The sequence below is a fragment of the Barbus barbus genome (assembly GCF_936440315.1).
Source record: "Barbus barbus genome assembly, chromosome: 2".
Taxonomy (NCBI): domain Eukaryota; kingdom Metazoa; phylum Chordata; class Actinopteri; order Cypriniformes; family Cyprinidae; genus Barbus; species Barbus barbus.
The window spans coordinates 12,623,350-12,648,217 of NC_136730.1; the positions used below are offsets into that span (position 1 = coordinate 12,623,350).

At 34.7% G+C, this 24,868-nt stretch overlaps 1 protein-coding gene across 1 annotated transcript; it reads right to left on the reverse strand.

Moving 5' to 3' along the window:
- Window positions 1-1,806: 1,806 nt before the first annotated feature.
- LOC306879233 (fumarylacetoacetase-like) lies at window positions 1,807-23,694 on the reverse strand. Its single transcript, XM_079432018.1, has 14 exons — window positions 23,521-23,694; window positions 22,977-23,087; window positions 22,771-22,892; window positions 22,361-22,410; window positions 19,608-19,698; window positions 16,252-16,349; window positions 14,800-14,852; window positions 13,765-13,864; window positions 10,396-10,526; window positions 4,848-4,923; window positions 4,702-4,748; window positions 3,886-3,987; window positions 2,464-2,581; window positions 1,807-2,375 (listed from the first exon to the last, which is right to left on the reverse strand). The coding sequence occupies exons 1-14, from the start codon at window positions 23,683-23,685 to the stop codon at window positions 2,299-2,301; spliced, it is 1,341 nt and encodes a 446-aa protein (XP_079288144.1). The 5' UTR covers window positions 23,686-23,694; the 3' UTR covers window positions 1,807-2,298.
- Between the last annotated feature and the right edge of the window lie 1,174 nt (window positions 23,695-24,868).

The window sequence follows — 24,868 nt, forward strand, 5'->3', positions numbered from 1 at the left end:
TAAATACTCCAAATACCAAAAATAATTGAGTAAATATTATAGTTTAAAAACATAGTATTTCCATGATAAATATCCAAAAAATACCATGGTAAATGTATGCTAAATGTACAAAAAATAAACAATGAGATAAATAATTTTTTTTTTTAAAACAACAACAACAACAACAAATAAAATAAAATAAAATAAATCTAAGTAGTGCTATGGAAGAGGTAAAGTGCAGGGAAAAAATGGTAGTAATGTGCAGGGAAATGTGCAAATAAAACAAATTAAAATACAAATTGCATAATCAATATATAAATACACATGAAAATAAATAAAAATGTACTTAAATAGTATAGTGCATATCTACAAAAACATGATATTTTCATGGTACACTACACTTCCAAACAAACAAACAAAAAACTTGGTAGCACCATAATGCATGAGCTAAAATTAAAAATACAAACAAAAGCAAAGTAGTACCATGGAATAAGTACTCATCAAAAACAATTATGTTGTAAAATAAAATAAAATAACAAATTAAAATAATTCAAAAACATACAGGTCCAAAAAAACATGGTATCCAAAAAAGTGATTTTGTCATGGTACATGTCCAAAAATGGTATTACCATCATTCATAAAACTCAAAATTCTTCTCTCAGATCAATAACCTGAAAAAGCAACAGCAAAAACAGTGAATGTTCAATTTAACAAGCACCTCTAATTACCGTTGAACGTTGTTCCTGAGTTTATTGATGCACACATCAGGTCTGTTCAGACTGAACCGGACGTCCTCCGTCAGTAATTACAGCATCGTTCACTTCACTCAAAGCTTTGAAAGGCTTGATAATGATGTGGTGATGTGAGACAAACCCAGGAACTCAAGCAGTGACCTGTCACTCAGTCTCTCCCTCTGGGAGCATTTTACCTGTTTGACAGTCAGGCGCTGGAACTGTAACTCAACTGCTGCACCAATCCAACAGTTTCATATATGTGACCCTGGACCACAAAAGCAGTCTTATGTCGCTGGAGTATATTTGTAGCAGTAGCCAAAAATACGCTGCATTGGTCAAAATTATACATTTTTCTTTTATGCCAAAAATCATTAGGATATTAAGTGAAGATATTTTGTAAATTTCCTAGCATAAATATATCGATATATCTTAGGACTGGTTTTGTGGTCCAGGGTCACATATGATGCTGCTAGCAACAAAAACATCTTGTTTATCACATATCCAGGTATAATGTTATACAATATCATTTTGCTTACATACAAAGTTTCAAGTTTCTTTTTGGCTATTTTATCACCTTTGCAATGCTTTCTTCAGCCTTCTCAATCCCAAAATGCACTGCAGTGGAATAAATAAAATAAAAACACCTAAATAAACAAATAAAACAAACAAAAAACACACACAAAAATTTTAAACTAAACGTTTAAAATAAAATAAAATAAAATCTAAGTAGAATCATAACATGCAGAATAAAACAGTAGTAGTAATGTGTTGAAAAAAAAAGACATGGTGGTAAAATGTTAAATGTGCAAATAAAACAAAAAAATACAAATTGCATAATGTATAAATGTACATGAAAATAAATCCATCTAAGATAAAGTGAGAGAAATTCTTATAAATATAGTCATTCAATCAATAATGAAAAGCAAAAATGATTAGTAATGAGAAATGTACTATTTTACCCAGTCTTTGTGGTGGTATGCATTTTTATCATATCGCATTAGCTCAGCAACATGCAATGAACAAACATTTTATGGACATAAAAGAAATTATAATAAAATAAAATAAAAAAAAGAAATAAAATGCATGACTTATAAAAGGTTTAAAAGCAATCAGTAACTTTATTGAATTATTTTTCAGAAACACAGAATGACAAAGCAATTCAAGTGTGTAATTTCTGCAAAAACTAGATCAATTGCAGAAATGAATGACCGATTTCAAGCATATGGAGGCCCATAATGATGCATTACTATTTTACCAACATATTTTCTTAAGATCACAAAGGTTATCAAAAAAAACTGTTCTTTTACATTTTCCTTCATATTTAATGACATTTAATGACCAATTTTCACAGCCCGATCAATCCAGATGGATAAAATCAAGTTCCACCCTACATTATTTCTTATTGAATATCCTGTTTCACTCAGAAATGCACCAGATTATGAACATAAAAAGTGTTTTATGTTATTTTTAAAAGACCTCTAAACAGGTTTAAACAGGCTGTGAATATTAGATCATGAATAATACTGTATTTGTTCATGGCTGTTGTGTCTGGCTTACAGGAGGGAGAGACAGACAGAGATGTGCGTCACTGTTGCAGGGCAGGAAGGATCTTCCCCTCACACAGACCGAACCCCACTCTGTAACCCCTGCCCTCACAATAACCTGCACAGAGAGAGACCATGACCCTTATCACAGAGATCACATTTCCATCAGCACATTAAACAAGCACACACAGACTCCAGAAGCCCACCTGAGAGAGTGACCTTGTCCCCGTCCTTCAGGAAGGTCCTTGTCTCTCCATCGCCGAGGTCAATAGTCTTGGATCCCCTCCATGAGAGCTCCAGCATAGAGCCAAAACTCTCAGGATCCTTCATGCACACAAATACAGAGTCAGTACTATATAATACAGCTCTGTACAGAGGATTGTTAGTTAGATTTTTCAGGTAAATATGACAAACGTAAATATAAAAAATTGATATTATATAAATGTAAATATGCATTTATAATTTTTTTTTTTATAATAATTAAAGTTAATTATTATTTTGTTTACAGAATTTAACAGATTGAAAATAAGAAAAATAAATGTAGCTTCCAGTGTATTTACTTGAATTGCTTTTTAAAAATGTTAGTTAGATGTAATAAAGTTAATTATTTAATAAATTATTATATTATTTACTGAATTTAACAGATTGAAATAATATTAAAATATAAATGTGTGCTCCAGTGTATTTACCTAAATTAATTATTTATATTTTTATAATTAATAATTACAATTTAATAAAGTTAATTATTATATAATTTACAGAATTTAATTTAGAAATTTAGAATTTAGAAAACATAAAATTATAAATGTTATTTTCTTTATTGATTTTTTTTTTTTACAGAAGACAAACATTTCTTAATTATTTGCAATATTTTACAATTATTATTAATCGTATTGATTGTAGTTGAAATGAATAATTTAAGTTAATTATTGTATTATTTACTGGATTTAAATGGTTCAAATATCAAAATGTCTTCCAGCTTATTTATCTAATTTTTTGTATCTTTACTATTACTACTATTAATAATAATATCAAAATATAAATGTCTTCCAGGGTATTTACTTGAATCTTTTTATATTTAATAATTATAGTTATATTTAATAGTTAATCATTATATTATTTACAGAATTTAAAGATTGAAATTAAACAAATAAACATGTGACTTCCAGTGTATTTATCAAATTACTTTTTTAAAATGATTAATAATAATGATAGTTAAATGTAATAATTAAAAGTTATTCATTATATTATTTACTGAATTTAACAGATTGAAATATAAAAAATGTAAAAGTGGCTTCCAATGTATTAACCTAAATTTTATATATATATATATATATATATATATATATATATATATATATATATATATGTGTGTATACATAATTACTATTATTAATAATTATAGTTAAATGTATTATATTGCTATATTATATTAATATTATTATATATAATGTATTTATTATATTATTTGCTAAAAGTAACGCACACACACACATGCACAAGCACACACGCACACACACTCACACACACACACACACAAGCACACTCGCACACGCACACACACTCACACACACACAAGCACACTCGCACACGCACACACACTCACACACGCTCACACAGACACGCACCGGTCCGCTGATGGTGCCTGATGCCAGCAGGTCTCCCGGTCTGACGTTGCAGCCATTGACTGTGTGGTGTGCCAGCTGCTGTTTCATGGACCAGTACATGTACTGAGAAGACACACAACACGTTTCACATGCCTGCTGTCTCTTACTAAACGACAAAATGGCTTTCTCTGCATGTGGCGATACAGAAAGCCTGGAAATGGAATGAGTTTCTCCCAGAACCGATAACACAAGGAGCCCAACACAGACACGGAGGGGAGTTTCACTAAGAATGAATAGCTTTGTTTATTTGCTCTGCACAATCTGTGTTGTTTTAGTGCCTGATTCACTAATGGAATTATGCAAATTAGGTAATGGCGTGAAGTTGCAAATCTAAACTTGCACGGGGTAATTTACGACGAGGCAAACAGACCACATATACGTAAACAGCAAGAGTGTGTATTTATGCACAGAAAAGGCACAAAACAATTCCAGTGGGGATAAAATAATCTCTATTGGGTCCAAAGGGCAATCAGAAAATATTTTTACATTTTTATTTGGCCCAATTTGTCAGTATTTTGTTGTTTCTTGTCCCAGTATGACCAAATGTTTACAATATTTTGGCAAACAATTCTGCATAATTGTGTAGAGTATGTTTATCATTGCCTTATGAAATTCCTCTATGCAATCATAGATTTCTTTTTTTATCTTTTCTGCTCCATATCTGGTTAATGCAGGAGTTTTTCCAGGGAAAATCATGTATAATCAAATGGGTACAGTACGAGTTATTTGTGAAACAGCAGTGTGCCAATGCAAAACAAATGCAAATCTATCTCTTACCTTAAAATTGGACTTGCAAATGGTGGCGGCCTCTTGCATCCCTTCACCTGGACAGATGAGAAACAAACGAGAAGAAAACAAGACTGAGCGCTTTAACATGCAGCGTATGCATAATGACAGACAGATGTTACAGAACTGACACACACATTTCACAGCGACGAACAGGTTGATGTTGAACCTGTAGGGGTCATCATGACGCAAGTATGGAAGAGGCGCAGGGTCCTAAAATGACAAAAAAATAACATTAGGAAACCTCACCAGACATTAAGAACGCATCTCAGCCAAAGCCTATATATATATATATTTTTTTTAAACCGTTTTACCTATGCCCAATTTTTATTTTGATGGCTCTTAAAATATTTTGTTATTTAAAATTTTATTTATTTATATCTATATCTGTATACAGTCAGGTTCATAAATATTGGGATATCGACACAATTCTAACATTTTTGGCTCTATACACCACCACAATGGATTTCAAATGAAACGAACAAAATGTGCTTTAACTGCAGACTGTCAGCTTTAATTTGAGGGTATTTACATCCAAATCAGGTGAACGGTGTAGGATTTACAACAGTTTGCATATGTCCCTCCCACTTGTTAAGGGACCAAAAGTAATGGGACAGAATAATAATCATAAATCAAACTTTCACTTTTTAATACTTGGTTGCAAATCCTTTGCAGTCAATTACAGCCTGAAGTCTGGAACGCATAGACATCACCAGATGCTGGGTTTCATCCCTGGTGATGCTCTGCCAGGCCTCTACTGCAACCGTCTTCAGTTCCTGCTTGTTCTTGGGGCATTTTCCCTTCAGTTTTGTCTTCAGCAAGTGAAATGCATGCTCAATCGGATTCAGATCAGGTGATTGACTTGGCCATTGCATAACAGTCCACTTCTTTCCCTTCAAAAACTCTTTGGTTGCTTTTGCAGTATGCTTTGGGTCATTGTCCATCTGCACTGTGAAGCGCCGTCCAGTGAGTTCTGAAGCATTTGGCTGAATATGAGCAGATAATATTGCCCGAAACACTTCAGAATTCATCCTGCTGCTTTTGTCAGCAGTCACATCATCAATAAATACAAGAGAACCAGCTCCACTGGCAGCCATACATGCCCACGCCATGACACTACCACCACCATGCTTCACTGATGAGGTGGTATGCTTAGGATCATGAGCAGTTCCTTTCCTTCTCCATACTCTTCTCTTCCCATCACTCTGGTACAAGTTGATCTTGGTCTCATCTGTCCATAGGATGTTGTTCCAGAACTGTGAAGGCTTTTTTAGATGTCGTTTGGCAAACTCTAATCTGGCCTTCCTGTTTTTGAGGCTCACCAATGGTTTACATCTTGTGGTGAACCCTCTGTATTCACTCTGGTGAAGTCTTCTCTTGATTGTTGACTTTGACACACATACACCTACCTCCTGGAGAGTGTTCTTGATCTGGCCAACTGTTGTGAAGGGTGTTTTCTTCACCAGGAAAAGAATTCTTCGGTCATCCACCACAGTTGTTTTCCGTGGTCTTCCGGGTCTTTTGGTGTTGCTGAGCTCACCGGTGCGTTCCTTCTTTTTAAGAATGTTCCAAACAGTTGTTTTGGCCACGCCTAATGTTTTTGCTATCTCTCTGATGGAGAGTCGTGGCCTAATGGTTAGAGAGTCGGACTCGTAATCGAAAGGTTGCGGGTTCGAGTCTCGGGCCGGCAGGAATTGTAGGTGGGGGGAGTGAATGTCCAGCGCTCTCTCCACCCTCAATACCACGACTGAGGTGCCCTTGAGCAAGGCACCGAACCCACAACTGCTCCCCGGGCGCCGCAGCATAAATGGCTGCCCACTGCTCCGGGTGTGTGTTCACGGTGTGTGTGTGTGTGTGTGTGTGCATTTGTTCACTACTCACTGCTGTGTGTGTGCACTTGGATGGGTTAAACGCAGAGCACCAATTTCGAGTATGGGTCACCATACTTGACAATACGTCACAACTTAACTTAACTATGGGTTTGTTTTGTTTTTTCAGCCTAATGATGGCTTGCTTCACTGATAGTGACAGCTCTTTGGATCTCATCTTGACAGTTGACAGCAACAGATTCCAAATGCAAATAGCACACTTGAAATGAACTCTGGACCTTTTATCTGCTCATTGTAGTTGGGATAATGAGGGAATAACACACACCTAGCCATGGAACAGCTGAGAAGCCAATTGTCCCATTACTTTTGGTCCCTTAACAAGTGGGAGGCACATATGCAAACTGTTGTAATTCCTACACCGTTCACCTGATTTGGATGTAAATACCCTCAAATTAAAGCTGACAGTCTGCAGTTAAAGCACATCTTGTTCGTTTCATTTGAAATCCATTGTGGTGGTGTATAGAGCCAAAAATGTTAGAATTGTGTCGATGTCCCAATATTTATGGACCTGACTGTATATATATTTGTTGCTACTCTGTATCAAGGTTATTATAGTTAACTAAAACTTAAAAATATATATTTATTTTAGTTTTTTATTTCAGCAAGTTGCCAAGATGTTTCGTTTTCATTTATTTCTCAGTGTTTCTCATTTTCTAAAAAATAAATAAATACTATATAGACAAAAAAAGTGAAAAAAGTGAAAAAAAAAACAAAAATTCAAAGATGAAATATAATTAAAAACAATTATAAAATCTATAATAAAATATCAGTGATAGTAAAATAAGTGATGGAAAGAAGTAAATGAATTTAAACTAGGGTTATTTCAGTTAACTAAAATTAAAAACATTAAAAACATTTTGTTACTTGAATTAAAACAATAACAGAAATAAAATAAAATAAAATAAAAATCTATATTAATATATATAATATAAAATATTAAAAATAAATATTTATTTTAGCTTGTTGCCAAGGCAATATTTCTTATTTTAATAAGTTTAACTTAATGTACTAAAACTGAAATAAAAAATTTAAAAAACAAAAATACTAAAAATGACAAAAACAAAATGACCAAAATGAAATATTAAGAAAAACTAAACTATTATCTCAATGACTCTAAAATAACACTGATTTAAAAAATTTCAATTATTTTTAAAACGTAAGATTCCATTTTTTTTTTGCCAAATGCACAATAATTGTTACAGTCAATCTATATTTGCTTTTTTTTTTTTTAAAAATCCAAGAACTCCTCAAAATAATAAACAAACAAAAAAAACTACATTAGCATTGAAGCATCAGAACAGTCCTGCGGCCCATTTTTGGGCAGCAAACCACCAATTGAGAATCACTGATCCAACAAATGAATGCGTAAAAGAGAATAAAGATGTGTGTTTGCCTCATTCGCTCACAGTGGCTGGCTGCTGTAGAAAAAGAGGAAAGCAGTAACTCAAAGAACGGCCTTTAGCACGTCTCATTTCCCGCTTATATGCAAAGTCTGCACTCTGCCGTCTGTGATGATGCAGAGTCCGTTCCACAGAGCTGTAACGGGACTGTAAAGCTGAATAAATTCGCACTCTGACCATCATTTTTAAAGATAATGGGTCTGCATTGGCCGCTCCTGAGGTGCTAATTGGAAACTTTGCCCAAAGCCAATGGAGCCAGCGTTTTAAAGGCACCAAAGAGCTTCTACCAAAGGTAGGCATGATTATGTTGCCTTCTAAAGGCACCCATCCATTTAGTATGAAGAAAGGCTATTTGTGTGATACATGGAGCTGTTGGCTGTGTAGAGAGACCCAAATCATTCCCTTACAAGGTTTTATTTCAGTACGAATGCTGCCAACATATGTAGTAGACAGCAGGTTTTGGAAAAAAAGAGATACTATGCTGATACTATACACTTCCATTCAAAGGTTTGGGGTTGGTAAGATTTCTTTCTAATGTTTCTGAAATGTTTAGGCTGCATTTATTTGATCAACAACACAGTAAATCTGGAAAAATTGTGCAATATTATTAAAATTTCAAATAACTCTTTTCTATTTGAACGTTTTAAAATATAATTTATTCATGTGACGCAAAGCTGAATTTTTAGCATAATTTCTCCAGTCTTCAGTGTCACATGATCCTTTAGAAATCATTCTAATATGCTGATTTGCTGCTTAAGAAACATTTATTATTATTATTAAAATATTGAAAGCAGTTGTGTTGCTTCATATTTTAGTTTTTCTCTCAACAGAATTTTCAAAAGAACAACATTTATACGAAAATAAATTTGTCACTTAATCTTATTTTTGATCAATTGAATGCCCCTTTAGAAAAACAAAAAAACACTGACCCCAAACTGTAGTGTATGTCAAATTAGAGATGCACTAACATTGCAGAGTCCCAATGAGCTGAGAATTAATATTAATATTAAATAAGCATAACATTTTTCTACAATCTACCATAATCTGTGAAATGCTAGAGTATGATCTTAAAATAAGTGAAAGTCCCACCAAATATATAAAGTTCAAAAGGCCAAAACCTGAAAAATGAAGTCTTCTCAAACAGCATGTAGAGGTTGAAAGCCTTCACATACAGTAATGTAGTGCTAGAGTATGATCTTAAACCAGATGACCCAACGGTAGCTGCACGGATCTCAGACTGCCTGGCGGACATCTCGGCATGGATGAAAGAACATCACCTACAGCTCAACCTGGCAAAGACGGAACTTCTGGTCTTCCCTGCCACTTCGACTCTACGGCATGACTTCACGATTCAGTTCGGCTCATCAATGATTACCCCATCAACTTCGGTCAGAAATCTTGGTGTAATCTTTGATGACCAGCTGACCTTCAAAGAGCACATTGCAAAGACTGCTCGTTCCTGCAGGTTTGCACTACACAACATCAGAAAGATCAGGCCCTTTCTGACAGAGCATGCTGCGCAACTTCTTGTCCAGGCCCTGGTTGTTTCTAGACTGGACTACTGCAATGCTCTTCTGGCTGGTCTGCCATCAAACGCAATCAAACCTCTACAAATGATTCAGAATGCAGCGGCACGACTGATCTTCAACGAGCCCAAAAGAGCGCATGTTACACCTCTCTTCATCTCTTTGCACTGGCTACCAGTGGCAGCTCGCATCCAGTTCAAGTCACTGATGCTTGCGTACAGATCTACCACAGGCTCTGCACCCTCCTACTTCCACTCACTATTACGAACCTACATCCCCTCCAGAAGTCTGAGATCTGCTAGTGAGCGACGCCTTGTGGTACCATCACAGAGAGGCTCAAAATCACTCTCCAGAACATTCTCGTTCACCATTCCTGGCTGGTGGAATAATCTTCCCTCCCCTATCCGGAACGCCGGATCCCTGGCAACCTTCAAGCAACAACTGAAAACTCATCTCTTTCGGCAGTACTTGACTTCATCCTAAACTCAAAAAAAAAAAAAAAAAAAAAAACTTTCCCTCTATCTTTCTCTCCACCTACTAGTTTGTACTTATTTGAACAATGACTGAGACTTGGTGTTACGAGCACTTCCTCTGTCTGACTGCCTCTTCAAGATGAATCGCTTTTTGTATTCCCCAATTGTAAGTCGCTTTGGATAAAAGCGTCTGCCAAATGACTAAATGTAAATGTAAAATAAACAGGAAACTAGAAAATACACTGATACACAGAAAAAAACAGATGCAAATGTACTGTGCATGCAGTTATTTTTAACTCATTTTTAGAAATGCAGTAACACATGACTGTGTGAATTTATAGTGTTACCCCATTCCCAAAATATTCGCACTCTTACACTTAGAATCGACCCAATTTACCTGGACCGGATTGGGCTCAACAAAGGGCATCAGTGCTTCCATTGGGATGACCCAGGGAGAGATAGTGGTCCCAAAATTCTTGCCCAGGAACGGACCTAATGGAACATACTCCCAAGCCTGGATATCCCGAGCTGCAACATAAAAGAGAAAAAAAGACTATGTATAATAAGTCATGAAAACAGTTTAAATGTATGAGTCCTGAACAACTACTGTAGATGCATTTAAACTCTCTTTAAACTAGATCTCTTCTGCTGCTTGCCTGAATCTGGGACAGGATGGATCATTACCTGTGCTATTTCATCTTCTTTAAATAAATTCAATTAGTTTCTTCAAATTAAATGTGCATTGCACCCATCACTACCCAGGCCCAAACAGGCTGCGTTCCAAATCCTAGTGAGCGGTGTCTTGATGTCTACATAGATAGGACTTAATGTTAACAACACAATATTCAAATACTTCAATAAGCATAAACATATAACACACACACACACACTGGCCAAATAGTACATTTAAAAAAGTAGTTTTACCAATGCATTTTGGTAATAAATTAATTGTATTTTTATACATATAATTTATCATATAATAGTTCTCTCACTTTGTTATGTCACACATAGACTGCTACCTTGGATTTTGACAAAACAAGGTATCTTTGAACATCTAGGATCAGCCTGTGCGGTGGAAATGTGCAAATGGCCCCTTACAATGCTGACTATGTAGTTCACTTGGTTTTGCAACAGTGCAAGATTTTATTCATTTAAGGAACAATTTGCTGCAGTGTAAATTCCCACACTTCACCATAATACATTTCAGTGCAATATAATTCAATTTTCCAAACCAAAATGCGCTGGCAAAATAAGCCCTATAAAGCTTTTGTCCAGTAATCTGGTCACATTAAGGCAAGATCATTGAATTTGAAACCGCAAGCTTTCATAAAGTCTGCAGCCTCACAGCATTGATATTCTTTAGCTGTCTCGTGTCTTTAGTTATTCATTGTGTTTTAAATCCATTCATATATCTAGAAATCCCATCCAGACTGATGCATCTGAGTATTTCTCGCAGCTTACAACCTACATTTCACTGCTGGTTATACCCTGTATAATTGTGTATGTGACAAATAAAAATCTTGAGCTTTACGCAGAACAGATGCCAAAGAGACGCCAATACACATCATCAAGAAGTCATTTCTCTGCATGAACGCAGACATTTTCTCGAATCCACTCCAAACAGCACAAGATATTCTGGAGCTGTACTCATATAACATACAGATATCTACCCTCTGCATAATTCTGACAGACTCTCACTAGAAGACATGCAGCATTTCTGAGGAATGTGTTTCAGAAGAGAACTGGGACTCGCTACTGGTGAGGAAGGAACTTTGGAGGAGAAAGAGAGGTCTTCTAAAGAAATGCAAGGAAGAAAACACTGAATTTAAAGTAAAAATCTGGAAGGAAGTGGCATTAAAAAAAGCCATTAGCATTCATGATCACAAATGCAAGTCCAATATAATGGCAAATATAAAATACATAGAAATACAAAATCAAATAAATACACAAAAGTATTGGGCAAAAGTACATATTTAAATTGCTTAGTGATGCATTTTGTGATACTTAGTGATGCATTTTATATTGAACAAGTGATGAAAAATGTTTAATGTATTATATAATATTTCTATAAATTTATCTGTAGTTCACTATGTTTTGCAACAGAGCAAAGCAAGACAGCAATGCAAATGCAAAATAATGGCAAATATAAAATACATAACTAAAAAGTAAATAAACAGATATTGCATAAAGTGGCACATTTTTAAATTTCAAATAGTGATTTTAAGTGACAAATTAAAATTTTAATTAGAACTTAGTAATGCATTTTTGCATTGAATTAAGTTTTTAATATATTAAGAAATATTTCTTTGCATTTTTTTTGTTTTGCAAGTTTTGCAACAAAGCAGAGCAATACAGTACTGCATGTTCAAAATAATGCCCATGCATTTATGTAAAAAAAACAAAAACAAAAAAAACATACAAAAGTACACAAGTAAATGAATTAATATGCAACAATATTAGTTTCCAAACATCTCTTGAATTTTTATGGTTTCTTACCGATATCAGCCAATATTTCACTGCACAGACTACATTTTTCGATTGGCAAAAACTATTCACTAGTCAAAATACTTGTGTTTTACTCGCTGTGCTACAAAAATACAGCATTCTGTCAAAGGAAACTGAGCTACAGCTAAGCAGATGCTGTGTAAACGGACGTAGCTTGGCATGCACACTTCACCAAGCATCACCCTCTGCATCCTCGCCCTAAAAGTGTTTCTCATTTCCCAAGTCTGCTCAACGGCTCATAAAAATGCAATGTGTTTAGTGTGCTCAAGAAGGAGACATTGTAGGTTTAAGAAGAGACAGACGAGACGAATAATAAAAAGAATTAACAGTGGCTGTTGCTCAGAAATGACGCACTTGCCTGACTGGGAAACACTGCTAAATCACGCCACGTCAGACTTACAGTCCCAGGCTTCTCTGAACAGTTGAAGAAACCTTACAAGATATGATTAAAATTCTCTCAAGTGAAACTGAGTTGTGGCACGATTTGTAAACTGAGATTTATATTAATGTTTCACTGTTTTTGTTCGTAGACAACAAGACGAATGAAAAGCAGACTGATTTTTTATTTTTTTTGTAGCAAGATGGGTGATGTTAAATGCAGTGTACTTTAAATGTAAAGTACTTCATATGGTTTAATGACATATGTGACCCTGGACCACAAAACCAGTCTTAAGTCGCTGGGGTATATTTGTAGCAATAGCCAAAAATACATTGTATGGGTCAAAATGATACATTTTTATTTTATGACAAAAATCATTAGGATATTAAGTGAAGATCATGTTCCATGAAGATATTTTGTAAATTTCCTACTGTAAATATATAAAAACTTCATTTTTGATTAGTAATATGCATTGCTAAGAACTTCATTTCGACAATTTTAAAGGCAATTTTCTCAGTATTTTGATTTTTTTGCACCCTCAGATTCCAGATTTTCAAATAGTTGTATCTCCTAACAAACCATACATCAATGGAAAGCTTATTTATTCAGCTTTCAGATGATGTATAAATCTCAATTTCGAAAAATTTACCCTTATGACTGGTTTTGTTGTCCAGGGTCACATATGAACTTCTTTACAAAAGTCCTTCATACAGTATAGATACATGATAATTCTATTGTATGGAATTCAACCCATTCTTCTTCCCCTCTCAAATCTCATTTGCTATTTTTCACACTTGTGTTGCAATATATAGCTTATATAAGCTTATCTACCATCTTAGAAGTTGATTTTGGAGAACATGCATTGCAAAAGTTAGCTCTCACCACTCCAGTCGTTCATAAGCACCATGCCAAAGATGTGCTCGTGAGCCTTCTCCACTGGGATGGGCTCTCCAAGTTTGTTCCCTTTTCCCACGAAGAACGCCTGAAAGACAAATATCATATTGAATATGTATATCATCCTAATTTATATGTTTAGAATGTTGCACCATATTTTGAGACAAGTATCTGCATGAGCAAACAGAATGCTAGTGCAAGTCCACTGTATACGATATTCATGGAGGAAAAAGTGATAGGAAAAACAATAAAGCTGGCTTCATGCATCTAAAAGCATAATTTGTATTGTTTTATGGTTGCATATTCATTAAAATGATTAAATATTTAGCAAATAACTGTTAAATATTTAGTGAACAAATCTATTTTAACTGGAGTTTTACTGATTTTACTAAATTGTTTGAATTAGATTAAGTGTTTAATTAATCATTTTGAATTTCAGCATTTACTAAAAAGGCTGTTTGGCTTGATATATATATTGATATACAGTATATATATTTATAAAATCAGCTGCAAAAGAGATTTGAGATGTGAGAACCTTGATCATAGAGATGCCAACAGAATAATACAGCATTACTGCAAGCAGAAAGTGACAAATTGCATGCAATTTTGGAAACATTTCCATTGAAAGTACATTTCTTGTAAAGACATTCTTCTGAGATCATGTGCTTTGTTTAACAGAACAATGGGGAAGGATTGAGATCTATAACTCTTTAGTTCCTTACATCATTGCTGCTCTGGAGTGAATCAGCAACAACTCACAATAACATGCTCAACTAAAAAAGGTGCCCGCCTGGGGAGCAGTTAGGGGTTCGGTCTTCGGTGCCTTGCTCAAGGGTCTCACCTCAGTCGTGGTATTAAGGGTGGAGAGCGTGTTGGTTATTCACACCCCCACCTACAATCCCTGCCGGACCTGAGACTCGACCCACGACCTTCGGGTTACAAGTCCAACTCTCTATCCATTAGGCCACGACCACCCTGAATAAACTAATAAACTAATGAACTATATCATATATATATACTCACCATCTCTAACTCTATATCCAGCTGCTTGCTAGGTCCAAAGATGGGCGGTTGAGCTGAAAGAGAAATAGAGTTATGAAACAAACACAGATTTACAGCTGTTTTGATGGATTTCACAGCAGAATTCATTACAGGCTGGATCTGCATAATATTTATAGTCCCCACTTAAACATGTGTCAGATCAGTTCTCAAGTGAAGCTGTAATAATGAACGGTGCGGGTTTGCTGACCAGTGAAAGCAATTATTTAAGGTACAGGAAAATAGCATAACAGCCCCATCATTCCAAGCCACATGGAGGTTTTTCATGAAACATGATGCCATTAATCAGCCTGCCACTGCTACGATGTCTATGACGCAAAATAAGCAAATGCACATATTGCTTGTTTTTTTTGTTAATGTGCTGACTGTGCCATATGTTAATGCATAACACGTTATTCACACAGAGAACACTGCAATGTGCACTTAACTGCTGAAATAAACTTCAAAATACATACATTTAAATAAATATTTATAAATATATACACTATATAAACATATTTATATTTATACTAATAAGTATACTTCAAATTATATATATTTTTTTAATTATGAACATTTTGTTGTCAATTAAAAGAATAGTTCACATTAACTCACCCTCAGCTCATCCAAGATGCAAATGAGTTTGTTTCTTCACCGGATTTGGATAAATTTAGCATTACGTCACTGCTAATGTAATTTAGTACATTACACTAATGGATCCGCTGCAGTGAATGGGTGCCATCAAAATGAGAGTCCAAACAGCTGATAAAAACATCACAATAATCCACACCCCTCCAGACCATTAATTGACATCTTGTGAAGCAAAAAGCTGCTTGTTTGTAAGAAACACATCCATTATTAAGACATTTTAACTTTAACTCACGGTTTTGTATAAGTTTTAGAAAGTTTTTTTTGAGCATGGCTCTTCATGACGTCACAAAGGGTGGAACTCCTTGTTACGTAAATAGTGGATGCAGTTTGTTTTTCCGGGGCAGCAATGGAGTTTCTCAAGTGTGTTTGTTGACGAAGACTGTATAAACAAGGCCCAGTTCGACACATCGTTTGATACTGAAAGATGGAGCAGTCCCAGCGATAAAAGATCCGGTCATGATTCAGAACTGCAGACGGTAAGTGAAACGGCATCAAATGTCTCCGTTTTGTTCGCAATCGGCGCTCAAGTACTCGTCACTCTTTAGCTTCTTCTTATTGTGATGTGAATGCAAGCGAGTGATGCAATGCTAAATTTCTCTGATGAAGAAACAAACTCATCTACATCTTGGATGGCTTGATGGTGAGTACATTTTTAACAAATTTTCATTTTTGGGTGAACTATTCCTTTTAAGTACAATCAAACAGAAACAATACAGTTAATTTTTAGTTTTATAAATTCTAAATTTACAGCAGAAGAACTTGTGTTGATGAGAATCATTTGTTTACCTGTATCTGGTCTCATCTGTCCTCGAGGTCTTCTGATTGGTGTTCCAGAGACGACCACAGATGAAGCTCTCCCATGATACCCCACTGGCAGTCGCAGCCTACACGACAGGATAATATATCATCCCCTTTATCACAACACATCTTAACTTTCTAGCAGTGCTTTAGATGTGAGACTTTTTATCTTTTGGGTGAATTTTGCATCCTTTAAGAGATCCAAGAATTGCATTTCTGTCATCATTTATGCCTCCTCATGTTGTCCCAATCCAAACCTGCACGACTTTCTTTGTTCTCCAAAATATAAAAGAAGATATTAAGAAGAAAAGTAGACAACAAATAATGGCTTTAATGGAAAAACATTGAAATGTCGTAAGATTTTGTTATATTTATGGTTATACATACAAACCCGATTCCAAAAAAGTTGGGACACTGTACAAATTACGAATAAAAAAGGAATGCAATAATTTACAAATCTCATAAAATTATATTTTATTCACAATAGAATATAGATAACATATCAAATGTTGAAAGTGAGACATTTTGAAATGTCATGCCAAATATTGGCTCATTTTGGATTTCATGAGAGCTACACATTCCAAAAAAGTTGGGACAGGTAGCAATAAGAGGCCGGAAAAGTTAAATGTACATATAAGTAACAGCTGGAGGACCAATTTGCAACTTATTAGGTCAATTGGCAACAAGATTGGGTATAAAAAAAAGCCTCTCAGAGTGGCAGTGTCTCTCAGAAGTCAAGATGGCAAGAGGATCACCAATTCCCCCAATGCTGCGGCGAAAAATAGTGGAGCAATATCAGAAAGGAGTTTCTCAGAGAAAAATTGCAAAGAGTTTGAAGTTATCATCATCTACAGTGCATAATATCATCCAAAGATTCAGAGAATCTGGAACAATCTCTGTGCGTAAGGGTCAAGGCCGGAAAACCATACTGGATGCCCGTGATCTTCGGGCCCTTAGACGGCACTGCATCACATACAGGAATGCTACTGTAATGGAAATCACAATATGGGCTCAGGAATACTTCCAGAAAACATTGTCGGTGAACACAATCCACCGTGCCATTCGCCGTTGCCGGCTAAAACTCTATAGGTCAAAAAAGAAGCCATATCTAAACATGATCCAGAAGTGCAGGCGTTTTCTCTGGGCCAAGGCTTATTTAAAATGGACTGTGGCAAAGTGGAAAACTGTTCTGTGGTCAGACGAATCAAAATTTGAAGTTCTTTTTGGAAAATTGGGACGCCATGTCATCCGGACTAAAGAGGACAAGGACAACCCAAGTTGTTATCAGCGCTCAGTTCAGAAGCCTGCATCTCTGATGGTATGGGGTTGCATGAGTGCTTGTGGCATGGGCAGCTTACACATCTGGAAAGGCACCATCAATGCTGAAAGGTATATCCAAGTTCTAGAACAACATATGCTCCCATCCAGACGTTGTCTCTTTCAGGGAAGACCTTGCATTTTCCAACATGACAATGCCAGACCACATACTGCATCAATTACAACATCATGGCTGCGTAGAAGGAGGATCCGGGTACTGAAATGGCCAGCCTGTAGTCCAGATCTTTCACCCATAGAAAACATTTGGCGCATCATAAAGAGGAAGATGCGACAAAGAAGACCTAAGACAGTTGAGCAACTAGAAGCCTGTATTAGACAAGAATGGGACAACATTCCTATTCCTAAACTTGAGCAACTTGTCTCCTCAGTCCCCAGACGTTTGCAGACTGTTATAAAAAGAAGAGGGGATGCCACACAGTGGTAAACATGGCCTTGTCCCAACTTTTTTGAGATGTGTTGATGCCATGAAATTTAAAATAAACTTATTTTTCCCTTAAAATGATACATTTTCTCAGTTTAAACATTTGATATGTCATCTATGTTGTATTCTGAATAAAATATTGAAATTTGAAACTTCCACATCATTGCATTCTGTTTTTATTCACAATTTGTACAGTGTCCCAACTTTTTTGGAATCGGGTTTGTAATACATATAGCAGATTTAATAAATATATCAGAGAGAAAATCTTTCTCTTCACTCTTAAATCTCATTCTTCACTTTCTCTCATACATACACACATATATATATATACAGTATATATATATATATATATATATATATATATATATATATATATATATATATATAAAATATTTAAAACAACAAAAGAAAAACAAATGAATATATATACATTGGATCCTCAATATTATGCATTTAGGCTTCCACATAAAACTCTTATAAATAGCAAATCATTTAGCTATTTATAAATAGATGAATACAATATTAAGCATTTATCACATTAAATAAAACAAAACAAAACATTGGTTCTCTACCTATTTACTCTGATGTCATTTCTTTATACAATAACGTTTCAGATATGCTTTTAATGGAGGTAAATGTAAATCGTGGTCCTTGATTTTTAAAGTACTTCTGTCTAGAATAATACTTGAATTTGAATATATTGAATACTTGACATTTTTATGCATGATCATTCCAAATGACCATTCCATATGGTTTTATTAGTAACTGAATGCTCATTTCACTATATTAGACACACATAATAACTTCATTCTCTTCCTCGACTGAACTCTTTCAGTTCAGTTGAAATTCTTTGTATAGAAAAGAGCAAAAAGCAAAAAGACTCTTCAAAAATTCTCCTTATGTGCTATAACGCATGCAGGTTTGGAGCGACATGAGGGTAAGTGAATATTGACAGAATTTACACTTCTGGGTGACCTACTTCTTTAACGTTTCACTTCAAATCCTACTCCAGAAATCACCCTGACCTCAAAAGCCCAGCTCAGGCCCACGGCTTCAAGCCCAATGTAAATCAACTATAGATTTTCCTCCAGACTAATTCTCATGCACACGTGTTTGGAAAGGACCGCTGACAGATGGACTGAGCCGAGGGGAACTTCAGGTAGGCGAGGTGCCGAAATTAAATTTAAAAAAACTTCCCTCTTCATTTCCACACAAGTCCTTGTTCTGTCTCCGAGTGAATGACTCCCTCTCTGGGCCTTGTAAGTGAAAATGTGACAAGAAATACAGTTCTGTTTCGGAGGGAAGAGTTATTGCTAAAAGACGTTTTTCACAGCGAGCTGGAAAATGCGCAGGTGCATTATTTAGCCTGACAAGCGTATGCTGGGAAAGAATAAAGCGAGTGTTTATGGGAATAACTTACAGGAACTTTGCTGGGTCTTTAAAACTCGTACGTATGTGGTTAGTAACTCAAAAGATGAGTGAAATATGAAGTCAGCAGGAGCCAATGATGGTGTGACTCGGCTGCACGCTTGCTTCGGATGTTAGTATTTAAGAGGGTGAGGAATATTAATAGGCTGTCACGTACCAGTTGGGCATCAAGGCATTTTCTTTTCCACGGAACATTATTCCAACGTTGGTGGCATGATCTCTCGATGAGTAAAAGTCTGTGTAGTCGCCTGTTGCAGAGAAGGGAGAATAAAAGATGATGGAAAAAAACAGGGGGGTTAATGAGGAGTAAACACTTGTAGTGACAGGAGTGAAAAAACCTCTGTGTCAGACTTCTGCTCAGGTTTATTCAGTTCTGTTTCTGGTGCACAACATTAAAGAAAGATCTGAACCAAAACTATTCCTCTCGCTTTGTGTGAGGAAATTAATTATACATTTATGACTGAAACATTTATTTTAGTTATTCACTGATAACCGCCACCTCTGCTGTTGCTCTCAAATCTCAAATCAAGTCGTAATTTTCAGTTTTTAATTGGTCATGTGACAGCTGATATCTAATGGCATTTGGTATAAATTATGCAAAATCTGACGCAATGTTTCTAAAAGTGATTTGAGATGTCTGGAAGAGAGGAATATTTTTACTTTTATGTTTCATGGAAAAAGAACATAATACAGTGTTGGAATGACCAGACAAAATAAAAAAAGTTAATTATTTATATAAATATATATATATACACAACTAGTCAAAAGTTTGGAATAATTATATTTTTTTTATGTTTTTGAAATAAGTCTCTTCAGCTCATAAAGGCTGCATTTATTTGTTATAAATACAGTAAAAACAGTAATATTGTGAAATATCATTACAATTTAAAATAACTGTTTTCTATTTAAATATAGCAAACAAAATAATCAGAAACATTATTAATCATTTAGCATCAATAATAATGATAATAACTGAGCAGCAAATCAGCATATTAGACTGATTTCTGAAGGATCATGTGAAACTAAAGACTGGAGTAATGATGCTGAAAATTCAGCTTTGATCACAGGAAGAAATTATATTTTTAAATATCTTCAATTAGAAAACAGTTATTTTAAATTGCAATATTTTAGTTTTTTAATCAAATAAATGCAGCCTTGGTGAGCATAAAAGACTTCTTTCAAAAATATGAAAATGAAATTATTATAAAATAATTTCTTTAATAACATAATTAATTATTGCAAACTTTTGTCTGGTAGTGTAGGTATAAATTAGAATTTTGGAATTTCAAGACACTAGGAAAACCACCTTTCACAAACGTTTCCAGATTTTCCACATCCTCACAATTGTTTAGAGCAGAAATATTCCTTCAAGAATCACAAGAATTTTAGCTTGTATTAAAAGACTCTATCGGCAGCTATCTGTCCTTATTTATTAATGAAGTGTGCTCATAACACAGTTAAATGCACAATTACATGCACAAGAGCAAGAAAGAAAGATCAAGAATTTAGTTTTCAACTAATATATAAAATAATAATAATTATTATAATTATAATGATCATAAATAATTATAAAATATGAATAAGTATTGAAATACACTGCCCTCCAAAAGTTTGGAAACGCTCTAGAATCCTTGAATCCTTTTTAATTAGTGATAATTTTGCACTGATAAGGGACAACACAATCTACGAAAACATATTTTATTACATAAACAGTTTATACATAGAAAAAACTTAAATGTTTGATTAATCAAAATATCCACCATTAGCCACTATTACATCTCTGCATAATCTGGGCATCTGAGCTGTAGGTTTATATAAACATTGACTCTGAATTGGCAATCAATTGTTGAAGCTACAGTATTAAGGTGTGCTGACCCAAAAATCTTTAAAAACCTGGGCCAAGTTTAAACCAGTAAGCAGGCATCACAGCTGGCAAAGGGGCATGTCTTTTTATATTGACATTATTATGTTTTATTGCTGGTCTTCAATGATAATGTCAAGTTACTTTAATGTATTTGCACCAAAAAATGATAAGGATTTATGCTGATATCGTCCAAAACCACACTTTGCCTGGGGTGTTTCCAAACTTTTGGAGGGCAGTGTATTTATAAATAAAAATAAATGCAAAAGTAACTGCATAAGTTAGTGAGGTAATTCACTATTGAAAAGATGAGGTTTTAATAAAAGTTGGCTGTCTATGCAGTATAGAAATGTGTGTGTGTTTTAAAATCAGTGCTACTCTACAAGAGAAAAAGGGCTGTAGCGAAAAAACATAGGAAAACACCAACACCCATAATGCCCATAATGCAGAACAAAGAGAAGGCTGTAATTTTTCAAGGCATGAGAGGGTTTCTGAATGGCTCTGACAGCAATAGTTAGTGAACAGTGCACTCTAGTGGTCATTATGAAACAGAATCATGACTTCTGTCTCTACAGGGCAATTTTAAAGACACTAGTCAAATTCAGACAACACTGACTGCTTTAAAGACAACTTCAAAGTGTTGGTGTATGTATTATTGACCAGTGCATGTTCTTCCAATGAAAAATGTTTGTCTTTATAATCTTTCATCAAAATGTAATAACCTGCTCGGCCTCAACTTTGCATTTGGCGGACATCAATAAGAGTAATCCCTCTTCACCTCCAGCCTTAATTCTGCTGTATAACACCACTTGATCCAATCAATTCCTTATGGATAAAATAATGATAAAGTCCCGCTGTACATTTTTTCTAGATGAATTTACTGTTTAATTCTGAAATGTATTAGATAATGGAAGTTAAACTGTTGCAAAAGGCACTGTTGACTTTAAATCTATACTGAGGAAGAGTTGAAACATGAGTTGTATAAGAAATATGGTCCTATGATTTGGAAATATGGAGTTTGAAGCTATCTGTTTGACTTTCACACTCACCGATCTCAGCTGGGAGATGCATCACGGCAGAACTCTGCTGAACAAATGCCCTGGAGATTACAAAACACACACACACACACACACACAAGTTTCCTGATTTAAATCTTTTTTCAGCTTTCTGGTTTAAAAAAAAAAAAAATATATATATATATATATATATATATATATATATATACTATGCATTTATAATTTTTCGTTTATATACATATATATATATACTTATATATATATACTTATATATATATATAAACGAAAAATTATAAATGCATAGTTAAATGTTTAAATGTATAGTTCAAAATGTTGCATATGTACTGTTCTACATATAGACAGTATACTGTGCATACTTAGCAAATTGCAGTTATAAATAAACTAATAAACTGAAATATCCATATTGTATGAGGGACATTTACCGGCTTCTTAAACCGACATCATCACGCAGCGTGGACTCGTTTGCAGCCAGAAGCATCTGGAGGCACTTTCTTGCTTCCTTCCAAGCATCATAACCCAGAGCCATAAAAGCATTGAGTGTGGGCTTTGATGAAGAAGAAGAAAAAAAAAGCATAAGGATGCAAAAGAATCCATGATGTTGTTTAATACAAAACTATATGGAGCTCACCTGTTCAAAAACATCCTGATGATGCCCAAGAGCCGGTCCATTGAAAAGATGCTTGATAACACTGAGGTCCAAAATCTGGTCTCCAATGGCAACGCCGATTCTATGCCTGGGCTGTTATATCCAAACATGTTATATAAGTTAAAAAGTATCTTGCTGATTTGAAAATTATGCATGGATTTCAGAATATCTTTGGCTTTCCTTTGCTTTTATGACAGATCATGTTCTCCAGCATGATTATAGATGTTCCAAAAAAAATGTATATTGCCTACTTTAAATACTATATGCTTTGTCAGTGTTATAAACGCTGACAATCATGCTAATAAAGTTTAGTTGTCAATAAAAGTGTTTATTTTAGATTCTGAATGCAGATTTTCAATGTGCATTCTGACCTTTGAAACCAGAATTGCAGTGGAAGTAATAATAGTAATAAGCATATAACATCATTTAGTCATTTCATAAAACTAAACACGCTCTTATTACATAAGACTTCAGTCATTCAGTTCAGACAAACATACTTCCAGGAGTGAATAAACCGTGTACTCACATTATCCGGCGTGGAGAAGACTCCATAAGGCAAGTTGTGATAAGAAAAGTCACTTTTCTCCTCCACTTTTACGAAAGACATTTTGAAGTTGCAGTCGTACTCTGAAATACTTCTCAGAGTAAACAGCAGCGCGAGTAACCTCTTCCAGATGTTGACTTGATACATGAAAGCTACCGCCTCACGTGCCGAAGCGGCGAGCCAATCAGAGACGCCTCCTTCTATCCTCCCTATATCAAGCACACTTCCTCTATTAGACGTGGCTCAGCTGAAAAGCACCAACTTTTGGGTATGGGTCCCATTACTTTAACTAATTCCTAATGTTCTAGGAACGTTTTTTTGCAACCATAACGTTTTTTGTTTGTTGCAACCTAATAAAACGTTTTTTGATGAACAATATAATAATCATATTTTCCACACAGAATGTATGTTCTCCTTATTTAACTTTTTAAGTTCCTAACATCCTTAGAACGTTACTTTTAGGTTTACAAAAGCACTAGGGGTAGTGTGAAAATTGATATTTGTTATTTAGAAATGCACCTGTAAGGCAAAAATTGTTTTTCATATTTATATATTGTTCATATATTTTTTAATAAAAAATCAATTTTCTGACATTAATTTTAAAAATACTATAGTAGGCTAATTTATAGTAAATACTATAGTGTTTTGAACCATACTATAGTAAAGTACTTGAATTAATTTGTTGTGGTAATTCTATAATTGCTGTGGTAATATAATAACTATAGTAATATAAACAAATTACTTTACCCAATACTGTACTAAGGTTTCTACAACTATGGGGTATATTATACTACAATAACTACAGTTTACTGTAGTAAAAACTAAAGTATACTACAGTATTTATTACATTTTGTCAGTTCACAATAGTTAATACTACAGTATGCTGTAGCATTCATTAACAGTGTTGTAAATACTGTAATATATACAGTATAACACACTTTACTACAGTATGGTTCAAAAACACTATATGAATTGCCAGTGTGGGGAAAGTTACTTTTAAAAGTAATGCCATACAATATTGCGTTACTCCCTAAAAAAGTAACTAATTACGGTAATTTTATAGAAAGTAATCCGTTACGTTACTTTTGCGTTACTTTTTAAATATGAGCAGGGCTTGATTGTTTGTGTTTAATATAATAAGTTCTATTTATAGCAAATGTAAAAGCCCTTTCACACCAAAAAGTGTAATGAATAAACCTCAGGTTGAAGGAAGAGTAATTTCACGTCTGTACAGTAGAATGCAGGAGAAGAAGGTTAGTTTATCTAAAGTCATTTTTGCTTATTAGTATGGTTGAACTGGATCATTGAAGGTCAGCAGCAAAGACATTGG